The 16,122-nt window shown below is 46.6% G+C and overlaps 1 protein-coding gene across 1 annotated transcript in view; it reads right to left on the bottom strand.

Annotated features, from left to right (window-relative positions):
- Window positions 1-1,097: 1,097 nt before the first annotated feature.
- LOC128422009 (C-type lectin lectoxin-Thr1-like) overlaps window positions 1,098-16,122 on the bottom strand; it is a 32,680-nt gene continuing 17,655 nt past the window's right edge. Inside the window, exons 4-5 of the mRNA XM_053405455.1 lie at window positions 2,559-2,670; window positions 1,098-1,978 (exon numbers count right to left, since the gene is read on the bottom strand). Of these exons, the coding sequence (XP_053261430.1) occupies window positions 1,896-1,978; window positions 2,559-2,670 (195 nt within the window). The 3' untranslated portion in view covers window positions 1,098-1,895. The remainder of the gene's footprint in view (window positions 1,979-2,558; window positions 2,671-16,122) is intronic.

Raw genomic sequence — 16,122 nt, 5'->3', positions numbered from 1 at the left:
GCAAAGGAAGGATTGAACTCTGATTAATACACACAGAGGCTTGAAGCAGCAAGACTCTGGGAAGGGTGCGTATAATAATCTGTGTCTACCCTCCGGCCCAGGTCGTTTTATTCACAAAAGAGCTTTTTACAGAGTGTTCATAAGAACCAATCAGATTTCTTCTGAGCATTTCAACAAACCCCACGTGGGGACAAAGTTAAACTACAAACACTAGTTAGGCATGCATATTTCTGGGGTAAACAAAACAGAACTACAAAGGAGTGCATTTGGCAACTCCGGAGGTGATAAACAATCAATAGACATGATAAGAATGATGGCCAGGAGGACAGTGATCATTATCACCTTCAGGTGAGATCTGTTTCCTGGCCCTAAGATTAACATCGTAAGATTAACATATCAGAAAAGCTACATCAAAAGAAGCTGTCCACTGTCTTTGATGATCCAGGATGCCTGCATGTCTAAGTGGGTACCTGACTTGTGAAGAAAGAGAAATGGAACAGGGATGCAGAGGTGTAGATTGATCAATAATCATATCAAAATAGTTTAAACCCAGTCAACGCAATGCTTTTATCGCTGACACAGATGGCTTACTCTATATTTGTTATAATTCCTCATAGCAATCCCACCTGATCACTACATGCCTCCATGAGTATCATAGCTTATAGAAGAGTAGATTGCCCTCAAGGCCAACGTGTTGAATGCCCTAACCAGCACTTTGAAGTGTTTGAACAAATGACAGAGAAGCTACTGAGGCTCATGCAATGGAGAAGTATTTATTTCTGAAGCATATTTGTAGAGGCATGCACACATTACAGACAGTTATGTTTCCCTATCAAAATGACTTAAAGGTCAGGGATCTGCAGAGGAGGGTTCTTTCTTCTGCTCATTGTCCAGTAGATCCAGTGTTAGGTGTGGAGCAGGTAATCCTATGGGACAATTGGGAGCAGAAAGTGAGCTCCTAATTAATCCTTTGCAAGCAGGACTTGGGGATAGCAAGCACTCATTGAGTTGGTTGCTTTACAGATTTCCCCCCCATAGATTTCCCTTCCAAATTGATGGGAAAGTGCATTTCAGAGGCCCTCCTCTTCGGTGCTAAGAGCAAGCCCCATAGAGAACGTCCTACTGCCTTGCTCTCATCTAATTAGTGCTGGACTGAAGCCCCTTTGGAGACACCCTTTCAACAACAAGCAGCTGGTTTGCGCTGAGAGCACAGCTGCAAGGGGGCTGGCTGCAAGTCCCACTTTGTCTTTTTGCAGGTGTGGTTTGAATTCAAGCCGCACCTGCAAACAGTCATTTCTCCTCTGCAGAGGGCTTGCTTTCATTAAGGCTTCACCCTTCCCAGGGCTCTAGAAGACGCTGCCATAAAAGTGTATTGGTTCTTTGCAAACTAAAAGAGACCAGTTGAATGTCCTAAATGGCTTTCAATCTGAATCAGGATATTGGAGACATGTGAGTTGGGAGGGGCAGGAAGTAATAAATGGAAGTAATTGACTGCTGTTTCAGGGGCATGTGTTTAAATTCACAATGGGCTGAGGCATCTATTAGGGATGGGGAGACTGTTGTCCTCCTGACGTTGGTGGACTCCCACTCTCATCATCCCTACTCATCATGGCCAGTTGTCTAGGATGATGCTAGTGGTCCTCAAGCAACATCTGAAAGGCCACAAAAGTTTTTCATCCTGGGCTCCCAGGGAAGGGGGCTCTTGCTACTTGCAGGATTCAGTTAGATCTATTGCAGGCTACAGTGAGAGCAGGACGCTGGAATAGATGGGCCACTGGGATGGGGCAGAAGGGCACCTCTCACGTTTTCATATTCTGAAAAAGGCGCAGATAGAAAGACAGCATTGGATGGAAGCCTCTGAGATTTGATGGGGTCAGCCAGGGAGAGTGAAGAGGTCAGGAGGATCCGTAATTTGGCCTATGTTCGCAAACATAGGACTCTACATTCTTGCAGCTCTCTGCTCTAAATTTCTCAAAACCTGGAAAAACACAGAGAAATGGTCTTAGGCAGAGTCAACAGCAGACACCAGGAGCTCCTTGGCATGCTGCTGCTGCTGGGACCCCAACACCCTCAAAACACATGTACCCCCACCCCACGGTGGCCACAGGGAATGTCCTTTCTTCTTCTCCCATTCAAAAGAAACCAAGCCACTCATCCAATACTAAATTGGCCAAGGTGGGTGGTGGCATCTATGGGGAGGACCTTGAGTAGAAAGCAAAAGTGGATTAGGATGGTGTTCCCTGTCAGTCTGAGCCACCTTGGGAACATAGCTGTCAATGTTTCCCTTTTTTAAAGGGAAATTCCCTTATTCCGAATAAGAAAAGGGAAAAGTTGACAGCTATGCTTGGGAAGGCTAGATTCTTGTAAGGCAGCTTGGAAATATTTCTATCTAACAGATGAAAGGGCACCAAAGGAAGTCCTTCACTCACGAACTCTTGGCCAAAGAGCAGGCAAGGAGCACATCTCATACCCTCAGTAGAAATTTAGAAAATACTGCAACCCACATTGCATTGAGCATGGCAGCTCCAAAGTACCAGCCCTGAGAGCGGACTCCTTACCGTCCCCACGAAACAAGGAGGCACATGAGTTGATGCCATGTTTATTAGGTTCTCCCTCAGCCCATGGTAAGAACTTGGCAGCAGAGCCATCTGTCCACTCCCAATTTCCATCCTGCAGGGACAAGAGAGTTGATATGCTCTTTAGAAAGAACAGATCATAAGGAGACACTTCCAAAACACAACACGCTCCTTGATTATTCTACCCAAACGAACCACAGGCAACATTATTTGCGTTGCAGGACATCAGCCAGGAGCCCACCATGACTGTTTTGGCCTCAAGTATGTTGAGTCCAGAGAACCTTCTCATAACATTTCGAGGACATCAGCTGGGGAAGCCCCATAGAATAATCTTCCCACTGAATTCATTTACTATCAGCTCCAACAGTGCTGACGGAGGAGGAGGAGAAGGCCTTGGAGACTCACCCTATCCTCGTCTGACAATCCAATCCAGACACTTAGTTCCATCGATCTTTTAAGGTCTTTAGCCAATAAATCCAGTTCTGTTGCTTCACGGATAGAGATAAGCTCAGAAGTCATGTCAAATATACGGCAGGCTCTCTGGAAAAAAGAATGAGTTTTATGCAACTACACTTACCTTTGAATTCTCCTCAAAGTCAAGCTCAAGGTTGAATATTGCAGTCGCAATACGTGGAAATCCAGCTCTGGACATGTGACTGATTGAAATGCAAGCTTTGTTCGGCCAACTGAGATCCAGCACAGTGCAATATCCCCATTTGTGTCTCGCTCAGTTTCTTCATTGTCTGATTTTTAATTAGATTCTCCACTTTCAGTTTGTGATTTTGTTTATAAAAGAAAAGTTCTTGGGAGGACTGAGCAGCATTTGAGTGGACATTGCTCCAGTATAAAAACATTTGTTTGCAATTTCACCTCATATATTGCAGCTTTGGGTGTTATTTTCTTTTGAATTTTTTAGTGCTTTATTGAAATTAAAAAAGAAACAGCAAACAAAAAATTTATCCAGAAAAAAGAGACAATAGTTGTAATTGTTACCTCAGATAACAATAAATTCTTCTTATATCTATGTTGATTTATCGTTACCTCATCCTGTATCTACCACTTAATTTACTTTGCCACTCCAGTTTAGTTGGAATTTTTTCACCTTTCCAATTCATAGCAATCAACATTCTTGCAACTACCGCGGCATACAAGAATATTTCCCTTGCTTTCTAAGGTATGTCTGGACAAAATATTCCCAAGCTAATGTTTTTTTAAATAAAGGACATCTTAAACATCTTTTTGAGCTCATTATAGATTACCTCCCAAAATTCCTCTGTTTTCTTACAGTTCCACCATATATGTAGTATTGTACCTTCCGCTTCCCCACATCTCCACCATTTACTTGAGGTGTTTTTATACATTTTAGATAGTTTTTATGGCATAAGAACAGTGGAATTGCATCTTCATAAAATTTTATTTCAAAGCGTAACATGCAGTGAACTTCATATCTAACATCCATAGGGATGTTGTGACCAAAATCTTGAGCTCATTTTATACCAGTATAAAAACATTGTTTGCAATTTCCCCTGATATACTGCAGCTTTGGGTGTTATTTTCAATAATACACTTTATCTACAATTTTCTCTAATACAGTGGCGCCAACTGGGGGGGTGGCAAGCCAAGAGCCCCACAAATCAAGGAAGTGGCCAGGCCCCGTCAAAATTCTGTGGTGTCTGTGTGTGCATGCCTCCTAATGTGCTTACCTCACTCGCATACACTGCATGTTGTGTGCAAAACACGTCAGCATGCTGCATGGCATGCGTGCATGACATTGTCGCGAATTCTCCGCGGCGCTTTAGCAGAAATGCTCAGAGTTCCAGGTTCTTCAGTGCAGTATATTTATTGTGAGCTATATATACAAATAGACACGGGTGACGCTGTGGGTTAAACCACAGAGCCTTGGGCTTGCTGATCAGAAGCTCGGTGGTTCGAATCCCTGCGACGGGGTGAGTTCCCGTTGCTCGATCCCTGCTCCTGCCAACCTAGCAGTTCTAAAGTACGTCGAAGTGCAAGTAGATAAATAGGTACCGCTCCAGCGGGGAGGTAAACGACGTTTCCGTGTGCTGCTCTGGTCCGCCAGAAGCGACTTTGTCATGCTGGCCACATGACCCGGAAGCTGTACGCCGGCTCCCTCAGCCAATAAAGCGAGATGAGCACCGCAACCCCAGAGTCGGCCGTGACTGGACCTAATGGTCAGGTGTCCCTTTACCTTTACCTTTTATATATACAAATATCTACAGGCTATAATACACGGGCAGTTCATAAAGTCAAACAGAGTACCTGGCTGCAGGTATTAAGACAAATAGAAAGACATCTAACTCTCTCTCTGACCACACTCCTCTACACCACCACTTTACTGCTGGACAGGTTTCCCTTTTAAACCAATGACAGCCAATCAACTGACAGCACATTACTGCTGAGTCTTTCTGACCCAGCACCTCCATAGAAAGTATTGCAGGCTGATTGCATCAGCCAGTTGCATCAGCTAGCAAACTCAAGCCTGCAGACTTACTATCTCACACAACATTCTGTGAATCCTGACAGACATTAGGAACTTACCTGCATGGCATCACCATGGTGCACAGCCCTGGGCCCCTCAATCACGGGGGCAAGCTGGTACACTTTCTCTTATACAGCGGTACCTCGGGTTACATACACTTCAGGTTACAGACTCCGCTACCCCAGAAATATTACCTCGGGTTAAGAACTTTGCTTCAGGATGAGAACAGAAATCGTGCTCCGGTGGTGCAGCAGCAGCAGGAGGCCCCATTAGCTAAAGCTTCGCTTCAGGTTAAGGACAGTTTCAGGTTAAGAACGGACCTCTGGAACGAATTAAGTACTTAACCCGAGGTACCACTGTATATTTGTTCACTGTATGTTTGTTCAACGTATTTTGGGGGAGAACAAAATTTCAAATGATACCTCTGTTTTGATGTGTGTTATTTCAGGACATGCTAAATGGAGTGGGTCTCATTCAAATGTGCTTCAAAGGCAAATTCCCCCCATCATGCCCATCTAATGAATTTCATGTGCAGTTTTAAGGCTGCCAGATCCATCATGCAGCATGCTTGGGCCATGTTCGGTGGCGTAGCGGTCATTTTATGTTTGTGCAGAAGCTGGACACAACAGCCAACCTGTCCCCAAGGAGAGCTAAAAGCCTTGCCTTGAAAGAATGAAAAAGTGCAGGTAGCTGTGTTGATCTGTTAATATATTCCTTCCCCGAAGGAGGAACAGTACAGGGTAGAATGCCTAATCTATTGGGATCCACTTGGCTTATTGGGACATAGTAGGAGAATGCCAGAAAATTGCCCTCCCATAGCAGAGGCATCTCTGCGGTGGGTGTGGGCTGCCCCAGGTGTCACCTCTGAGGGGGGTGACAAAATGCCAGGCAGCACTCACCACAGGGCCTGTAGTGCGCCTGAGCCATGCGTCTCTCCTGGGAGTGACGTGGTGCCTTGGGTGTCCACAGGCTCTGCGCTGCCCCAAACAGTCCGCCCACCACCTCCCCACCAGCTGTAGGGTGGCTGAATGGGAGAAGACAGGCAAACTCCTTGGAGGTTCACCTGAGAGTCCTGCCCCAGCTGGCCTTGTTCCATGGACAGCTGGCTCTGCTGCTGTATCTCTGCTGTTGATTTGACAGGGCAGGCTTGAGTTCAGAGCAGTGCAAGCAGACTAGCTGTGTGCATCAGATAGCATCCCTCAGGGTGCTGACAGGGCTGTTATTTTCCTGGTGGGCTTCAGTGACCCCCACAACATACATTTCAAGCACCTTTAGTAAACATTCAGAGCATGTAGGTTTTACCCAAGAACCTTGGGGACTGTAGCCCTGCGGACAGCAACCTACAGTTCCCAGGATTCTTAAGGGAAGTTCGTGTTCTTCAAATGTGTGTTCAATGGGTGTTGGGGATCTTGCTCACTTCGTCTCTAAGGTATGGTGGGTTCTCCAAGTTGTTCCTGATAAAATGATGTTGTTTATGACCCTACCCTGCCCCTGGGGGCTCACTTGAAAGCAGAACATGCTGGAGCCTTCATCAAACCTGAGTAAGTACTCCAACCTTTGGGGTCAACGGGTCTTTTCTGGGATGATGAGCCCACCATCTCAAGCCATCTTAAAGAAGGCCTGCCAACTTCCAGCCTATGAACAGCATATCTATCCAATCACTATCCCACAGAACCTGTATCTTTCCAGGATTGAGTTTCAGCCTGGTGGCCCTCATCCAGCCCCCTAGTGGTTCCAGGCAATGGCCCTGAGCTTCCTCAGCCTCATCTGAATCTGAGAAGAACGATAAACTGATGAACTGAGCTGGTTGCCCAAGGCCTCACTTCAGATGCCTAAATGACATCTCATCAGCTCTTGAGATGCAAAAGATGGCCTCCTGGGATAAAAATCATGGCCATGGGATTGAGATTCATAACAGGTCTTCTGCAGAAACTCTCAAGCATATCTTGTGTTTTCTGCCCTTGCTCTTTCTGGACCCACCCAAGCACCTAGAGGCCCCTCTTACCACTGCCTCATGCCATGTTAGCCGGTTGAAAAAGACACGATAGCAGCTTTCCATTTCTTTTTTCCAGCCATGGAGGCAGCCTTGAGGTAACAGAGAGGGAGAACATTAGCATTCAACATGGTCACGTCAGCACATGAAACAGTGGAAATAAAATATTTTTGGGGTGTCATAAAAGCCAAAGGGAAATTGAACGTCCTCAAAGACGTCCCAGGTCATGGGGTCCTCTACTTTCTTGGTGTCCAATATGACATATAAGATTTTCATTGTATTAAATTATTTACCTGCCAATTTTCTAGCCAAGGAAAGCTAATGAGAATAACAGCAATAGATAATCTTATTTCAACCAATAATAAAAAACCACTAGGAAATAAATACTACTAAACCCAGAATTATTCCGAAAAGTGTAGCTGGTCACTGCAACTATACTGAGGGTGCGGGTTCCAAAGGTGTGGAGCTACCTCAGAAAAGACCTACTGACAGATGAAGATGGTGGACAGACCAGTATCCAACTGGAACGTCCGTGTGCAAGGAAGAGGAAACAGGCACAAACAGTTTAACAGATTTCATAGGTCCATCCCATTTAGGGGCCTGAAGGTTAAAGTCAGCACGTTGAAATGCACTGGGAGACATTAAAACTGGTACAATCTAAGTGCTATTCAAGCTGCGTGCTGTAAACAGAGCAGGATTCTGTCATTTTGAACCAAACAGTCTACAGGGCCAGACCCACACACGACACATTACAGTAGTCTAGCCTGGACCAAGACCAGCACATGGATCACAGTGGCTAAAACTCACCTCTTCAGAAAGGGATACAACTATTTTACCCTAGGAAACTGATGAAATAAAATATGCATCATCCAAGACTGGCTGGAATTGCTGGATCTGATAATTTACCGTATTTTTTTGCACCATAACACTCACTTTTTTCCTCCTAAAAAGTAAGGGGAAATGTCTGTGCGTGTTATGGAGGGAATGCTTACGGGTGGCATACCTACGGATTTTCCTCCTCTAAAAACTACGTGCGTGTTATGGTCGAGTGTGTGTTATAGAGCGAAAAATACGGTAACCAAAATGGCACATGAGAGGTTGGGCAAAAATGCCAATGGATCTGCACTTGGTTTTCTAATGCTGCCAGAAGCTTCTCTTTCTCTAAGGAGACTTCAACCACCTCCGAGATGAAATGATACCTTACCATTGGGACTGTAGGGGTTTTCTGCTTCTTTTCTTTTCATTGCGAAGCCAAAGGAGAGCTGCCATATCAGAACAAGGCAGGTGCACAGGAGGCTGAGCCTGGGGTCGGAGGAAGGCTGCATCTGTTTCTGGAGACAGAAAACACAAAACACACAATTGCTAGGCTGAGTTTCCTCTATTCATCGGTCAGGAGGTGAGGCTTTGTCTTTCTTTCTAACAGAAAAAACACTCATTATCTCACCCAGATAGAATAAAGTAAAGGTAAACAGAAACGCGGGTGGCGCTGTGGGTAAAACCTCAGTGCCTAGGACTTGCCGATTGCATGGTCGGTGGTTCGAATCCCCGCGGCGGGGTGCGCTCCCGTCGTTCGGTCCCAGCGCCTGCCAACCTAGCAGTTCGAAAGCACCCCTGGGTGCAAGTAGATAAATAGGGACCGCTTACCAGCGGGAAGGTAAACGGCGTTCCGTGTGCTGCGCTGGCTCGCCAGATGCAGCTTGTCACGCTGGCCACGTGACCCGGAAGTGTCTCCAGACAGCGCTGGCTCCCGGCCTCTAGAGTGAGATGAGCGCACAACCCTAGAGTCTGCCAAGACTGGCCCGTACGGGCAGGGGTACCTTTACCTTTACTAAACAGAAAAAAGTAAGGAGTTACAAACCCTCAAGATCAAATCATTTCACTTTATAGATTTATCAACTCTTTTATTTGTTGGGGAGCTGGTCCCTGAGACGCAAAGGTACCCCATTGTTTGTGTGCTGCTCACTTTGGAGATATAGCTGCCGTTCAAAGGCCAGCATGGAGAGTCAAAGAGATCAGAAGGGGGGAGACAACTCACCTGGTTTTTCAGCTTCTCTCTCTCTCTCTGAGCTGCTGATTCTTCCTTATTCAAGTGTTCCAGTTGAGCTATGCCTGGGTGGGAAGCTGGTGTTTATGCATCATTTATAGTCTGATAGGTAGGCAATGGCATGTGGTGAAAGACACTTGGCAGCAGAAGGGAAGCCTAATGGTTCAACGCAATCATACACTGAGATCTTTTGCACCAGAACACAAAAGTACAGAAAGATCTCTTTCACCTAAAAGCCACTGTGGATTGAAAAATATCCAGCTGCTATGAAGTGGAAATTAGCAAGGAGGAGAGTCATGCTAGGCAAGGAGGAAGTAAGAAGCTAGGAAGAGTGCTGCTGGATCTGCCCACCTGTTTTACAAAATGTGGTCATTGCTGCTTCTCCCCACATTGCCTTTTTGTTGTTGTTTAGTCGTTCAGACGTATATGACTCCTCATGACCCCCTGGACCAGAGCACGCCAGGCACTCCTGTCTTCCACTGCCTCCTGCAGTTTGGTCAAACTCATGCTGGTCTCTTCGAGAACACTGTCCCACCATCTCGTCCTCTGTCGTCCCCTTCTCCTTGTGCCCTCCATCTTTCCGAACATCAGGGTCTTTTCCAGGGAGTCTTCTCTTCTCATGAGGTGGCCAAAGTCTTGGAGCCTCAGCTTCAGGATCTGTCCTTCCAGTGAGCACTCAGGGCTGATTTCCTTCAGAATGGAGAGGTTTGATCTTCTTGCAGTCCATGGGACTCTCAAGAGTCTCCTCCAGCACCAGAATTCAAAAGCATCCATTTTTCGGCAATCAGTCTTCTTTATGGTCCTGCTCTCACATCCATACATCACTACTGGGGAAACCATAGCATAATAATAATAATAATAATAATAATAATAATAATAATAATAATTTATTATTTATACCCCGCCCATCTGGCTGGGCTTCCCCAGCCACTCTGGGCGGCTTCCAAGAAATATTAAAATACTGTAGTACATCAAACATTAAAAGCCTCCCTAAACAGGGCTGCCTTCAGATGTCTTCTAAAAGTCTGGTAGTTGTTGTTCTCTTTGACATCTGGTGGGAGGGCTTTCCACAGGGTGGGCGCCACTACCGAGAAGGCCCTCTGCCTGGTTCCCTGTAACTTGGCTTCTCACAGTGAGGGAACCGCCAGAAGGCCCTCGGTGCTGGACCTCAGTGTCCAGATAGAACGATGGAGGTGGAGACGCTCCTTCAGATATACTGGACCGAGGCCGTTTAGGGCTTTAAAGGCCAGAACCAACACTTTGAATTGTGCTCAGAAACGTACTGGGAGCCAATGTAGGTCTTTCAAGACCGGTGTTATATGGTCTCGGCGGCCACTCCCAGTCCCCAGTGTAGCTGCTGCATTCTGGATTAGTTGTAGTTTCCGGGTCACCTTCAAAGGTAGCCCCACATAGAGTGCATTGCAGTAGTCAAAGCAGGAGATAACCAGAGCATGCACCATTCTTGCGAGGCAGTCCGCAGGCAGATAGGGTCTCAGCCTACGTACCAGATGGAGCTGGTAAACAGCTGCCCTGGACACAGATTTGACCTGTGCCTCCATGGACAGCTGTGAGTCCAAAATGACTCCCAGGCTGCGCACCTGGTCCTTCAGGGGCACAGTTACCCCATTCAGGACCAGGGAATCCTCCACACCTGCCCACCCCCTGTCCCCCAAAAACAGTCCTTCTGTCTTGTCAGGACTCAACCTCAATCTGTTAGCCGCCATCCATCCTCCAACCGCCTGCGGACACTCACTATACGGACCTTTGTTGGCAAGGTGATGCCTCTGCTTTTTAAGTTGCTGTCTAGGTTTGTCATTGCTTTTCTCCCAAGAAGTAGGCGTCTTTTAATTTCGTGACTGCTGTCACCATGGATCCTTCATGGATCACTGCTTTGCCATGGCGAAGGGGCTTGAATAACTCAGAGAATCTATGAGCTATGCCATGCAGGGCCATCCAAGATGGACAGGTCATAGTGGAGAGTTTTGACCAAACGTGATCCACCTGGAGCAGGAACCGGCAAGACACTTCAGTATCCCTGGCAAGAAAACTCCATGGACAAAGACAACATCGCCTCTTACTTTGAGTGTATTGTGTCAGCTGATGAAGCCCCACCTCTTTCCCTCACTTTAAGGAAGAAAAGTGGTGTATGTGTGTATCTTTCTTTCTTCAGAGTGAGACAATCTGGTTGAGATGGACAAGGAGAGTGTCTGTTCCACATCTCCAAGGTGATCATGAATGGCAGGGTGAGATTTTGTCCTGTTTCCTGATCTGGAATGGGAGGGGGGGGAGATCAACTTCTGCACAGGGTGCAACTGAAGTGGAACGGCAGGGCTGTGTGGTCCCCTGATCCACTAGGTCTCTGGGATTGTGGGACAGTGGTCAGAGGTTGCCTTAAAGGTGAGGTGCTTGCTATAACAGCAGCATCAGTGAACACCTCTTACTTGATCAAAGGCAGGGAGCTCTTCCGGGGTTGGCATAACTCTGTGGTGGAGCCTCTGCTTTTGGAGACAGAAGACTCCAGATTTGTTTCCCCACCCTCTTCCAGTAGGGCTAGAAGCCTGGAGAGCTGCTTCCTTTCAGAGCCAGATGTAGCCGTGCGTCGACCAAACATGAAGGAGTGAGATCTGTTCTTTGGAACTTCATCACTCTGGCATGAAAACTGTTCCTGGCCCAAGGTGTCAGCCAGAATGGCACCTTCCTTCATGCTACCCTCCTTCCTTGCTATCCTCTTCTGATCCAAATGCACAAATGCATGACTGGCGCATACTTTCCCACATGTCGTCGTCATCAGGAAATGTTCTTGCAACTCAGTTGGCATCATCAAGAGGAATCCATTCTCCATCATCTGATAAGACAGGGCATGAAACACCATGTTCCTTTGCCTAATCAGAGTACAGATTGAAATCCTGCCCACCAGCTAATGCTGTTTGTTGGCTGCTATGAGCACATCCTGATATACCCAGGAGGAGTTTAGAATCATAGAATCATAGAGTTGGAAGAGACCACAAGGGCCATCGAGTCCAACCCCCTGCCAAGCAGGAAACACCATCAGAGCACTCCTGACATATGGTTGTCAAGCCTCTGCTTAAAGACCTCCAAAGAAGGAGACTCCACCACACTCCTTGGCAGCAAATTCCACTGTCAAACAGCTCTTACTGTCAGGAAGTTCTTCCTAATGTTTAGGTGGAATCTTCTTTCTTGTAGTTTGGATCCATTGCTCCGTGTCCGCTTTTCTGGAGCAGCAGAAAGCAACCTTTCTCCCTCCTCTATATGACATCCTTTTATATATTTGAACATGGCTATCATATCACCCCTTAACCTCCTCTTCTCCAGGCTAAACATGCCCAGCTCCCTTAGCCGTTCCTCATAAGGCATCATTTCCAGGCCTTTGACCATTTTGGTTGCCCTCCTCTGGACACGTTCCAGTTTGTCAGTGTCCTTCTTGAACTGTGGTATTTGTGCCTCTCATTTTTTTTGCCCAAGTGCAATACTTTACATTTCTCCCTGTTAAAATTCATCTTGTTTGTTTTGGCCCAGTTCTCCAATCTGTCAAGGTCGTTTTGAAGTGTGATCCTGTCCTCTGGGGTGTTAGCCACCCCTCCCAGTTTGGTGTCATCTGCAAATTTGATCAGGATGCCCTTGAGTCCATCATCCAAGTCGTTGATAAAGATGTTGAATAAGACCGGGCCCAAGACAGAACCCTGTGGCACCCCACTAGTCACTCTTCTCCAGGATGAAGAGGAACCATTGATGAGCACCCTTTGGGTTCGGTCAGTCAGCCAGTTACAAATCCACTGAGTGGTAGCATAGTTTCAGAAGAACTGCCCCCAGTCTTCTGTAGCAGAGGTACAGAGTGTTCACCCTCAACAGTGCATTTCAAAGGCCACATCTTGCTTTTCAAGGTATATGTAATTAAATAACCTCAGGGCTGTGCACCTTAGGGGGGAAGGTGGTGCAAGGGATCAGAGGTGGAGGTGAGTGTGGTGCCATAGTCCCACATAGTAGAGGGCGTCATCAAATGTTCACCTATTGGCACAAATTCCAACTTGGACCAATTAATAGAATTCCCTGATATTTTACCAAAGGCATCTACTGTTTTCATCAATATAGGAACAGCAGTCTGAGGTTTCAAAATAAGCAAAAGTGTGTAACTGGCAAATAAAACCAATTGTGATCCATAGCTGTCAACGTTTCCCCCTTTTTAAGGGAAATTCCCTTATTCTCAATAGGACTCCTTGCAAGAAAAGGGAAAAGTTGACAGCTATGTTGTGATCTGCTCCGTAGATCTCACAATGTTGTCTAATAGCAGAGGCCATGGGTTCTAGGCAAATATTAAAAAACAAAGGTGAAAGTGGACATCCTTGTCTTGTTTCTCTAGACAGTGGGAAAGTAGCAGACATGATGCCATTAACTTTCATTCTAGATGTAGGCGAGTCATGCAATATTTCAATTGGTGTTTAAAGTCCAAAGGAAATCCAAATTTACTGAAAGCTGCCTTCATATACCGTTCCCTTTCAGCATCTAATGATAAAGTTAGGAATTGATCTTTACTTTTGTTTAATTCTATCAAAGCCATACCAATCTGATATAATCTGCTGCTTGTCTCATTTTTATAAAACTGGTTTGGTCATGCATAGCAAGTGACGCTATGGCTTGCTGGATACTGTTTGCTATGGTTGCTGTTAAAATCTTTGTATCAACACTAATCAGTGATCAGCTACCCTGATGAACCCTCCAATGATGCCATCATTCCTTTGCAAATGGCAAATGCATACACATCCACATCGCACCACTGGCTTCCCAAACAGATGCAGTTCTGATGATAATGTGTGTGTGTGTGTGTGTGTGTGTGTGTGTGTGTGTGTGTATGCCTGGCGTGCTCTGGTCCATGGGGTCACGAAGAGTTGGACACGACTAAACGACTAAACAAACAAACATATATAAATAATGCAATTGGAGAGGGCGCATCGGAGCTAGACAGTCAATAGCCCTGGTTAACTCCACATTCCAGCGGGCCACCAGGGAATCAGCTGAAAGGCCATCAACATGTGAATAAAACACCCCCTACCACTCTCTGGAAACCACCTGGATCCATTAAGTGGCGGGGGCGGACCATCCGAATCGGTCCCACCTCCCTGCAGAGTGGAAGGGTCACGGAGAAGTCCAGTTGCACCAGGAAGTAAGGGGGAGACTCCCTGAGATGCCTCCATCTCAATATCAAAGCTTATAGAGGAGTCAATTGCCCTCAAGGCACCTTATTGCCAACGTTTCAAAGGTCTTAGCCGGCGCTTTGAAGTGGGTGCACAAATGACAGAGAAACCACTGAGGCTGATACAATATAGGAATATTTATTTCTGCAGCATATTTGTAGAGGCATGTACATATTTTAAAAGTTATGCTTCCCCATCAGAATGACAAAAAGGTCAGGGATCTGCACTGAAGGAGGATTCCTTCTGCTCATTGCCCAGTAGATCTCTTGGCATCTCAAAATAGTTGTGACATTTCTTTCTGCAAGTGCCTCTGTTGCCCTCAGTCCCCATCATGTTATACTTATTATACGAGGGATGGGGCACCTGCAAGTCTGTTCCCCTCCCAACTATATCCTCAATGGATTCAAGTTAAAAGAAAGGAGATTCCAGCTAAACACAAGGATGAACTTTCTGAGTGTAAGAGCTATTTGACAGTGGAATGGCCTCCCTCAGAAGGTGGTGAGTTCTCCTTCCTTGGAGGTTTGAAAGCAGAGGTGGGATGACAGCCTGCCAGGGATGTTTTCGTTGTGATTCCTGCATTCCAGGGGGTTGGCCTAGATGACCCTCAGGGTCCCTTCCACTTCCACGATTCTATGGTTCTGTGTAACATTAGGGGTGGACAACAGGACAATTGGGAGCTGAAAGTGAGCTCCTAATTAATCCTTTGCAAGCAGGAATGGGGACAGCAAGCACTCCTTGAATTGGTTGCATTACAGATTTCCCCCCATAGATTTCTCTTACAGATTGGAAAGTGCACCTCAGAGGCCATCCTCTTCACCACTGATCAGTGCTAAGAGCAAGCCCCATAGGGAACGTCCTACTGCCGCCAAGGGGGGGCCTTGCTCTCATCTACTTAGTGCTGGACCCAAGCCCCTTTGGAGACACCCTTTCAGCAACAAGCAGCTGGTTTGTGCTGAGAGCACAGCTGCAAGGGGGCTGGTTGCAAGTCCCACTTTGTCTTTTTGCAGGTGTGGTTTGGAATCAAGCCGCACCTGTGTAGCAGGAGACCCCCCCCCTCATTACATTGTAATGCACAAGCACCACACACACCCCTCACCTCCCTGAGCCTGGAGATGTCCCTTCTAGAGGGGCATCCCCTAAAAGCCTTCCGTAAATAAGGAAGCGCCATTTTTCAGCTCTGCACGGAACCATTTTATTTTTCCCGTATATTTTCCCTTAGTCGACTGGGACACTCTACCTCGCCCTATCCTTATTATTGGTAGACCAGCCGCCTGAACTCCGGGTCAGTCGGCTGCCGCTTCAGCCAATCAGCATTACCGAACAGCGCCCCTTGTGGCCGCCACACAGGTACTGCAGGCAGCGGGCGCCCAATTCACTGTCTTTGACAGCTCTCAAATACAAAGTTTCCGAGTTCAATTGACCGTGACTGATTTAATCAAAATGTTGCAACCCGTTTCCGGAAAGGTGAAAGTGCTTTGAACTTCGAGGACAGTATTCTTCATAAATTCGCCATAAATCAACCGTATATCGGATCTTCACCGGGCCACTTTTATTCTGCTCCACATTACAAGGACTATCAAAGGGGGGTGGCCTGATACCAGTCGGCCATAATCCCTTGACCGAGCAGGCACGTACTCTGCAGCCCTTCCCAGTTGACACGGCAACCTTGATAGCCATCTTGATGGGCTCAGACAGAAGACTAGCATGGACACAATGGACTGCACACATTAGTGTATTCGACACAGACTATGACAAAGGGACCATGACCGGATTCCCCTCAGGGGGCAGGAAACACCACC

This window comes from Podarcis raffonei, chromosome 10 (genome assembly GCF_027172205.1).
Source record: "Podarcis raffonei isolate rPodRaf1 chromosome 10, rPodRaf1.pri, whole genome shotgun sequence".
Taxonomy (NCBI): Eukaryota; Metazoa; Chordata; class Lepidosauria; order Squamata; family Lacertidae; genus Podarcis; species Podarcis raffonei.
This window is presented reverse-complemented; position numbering and strand designations above follow the sequence as displayed.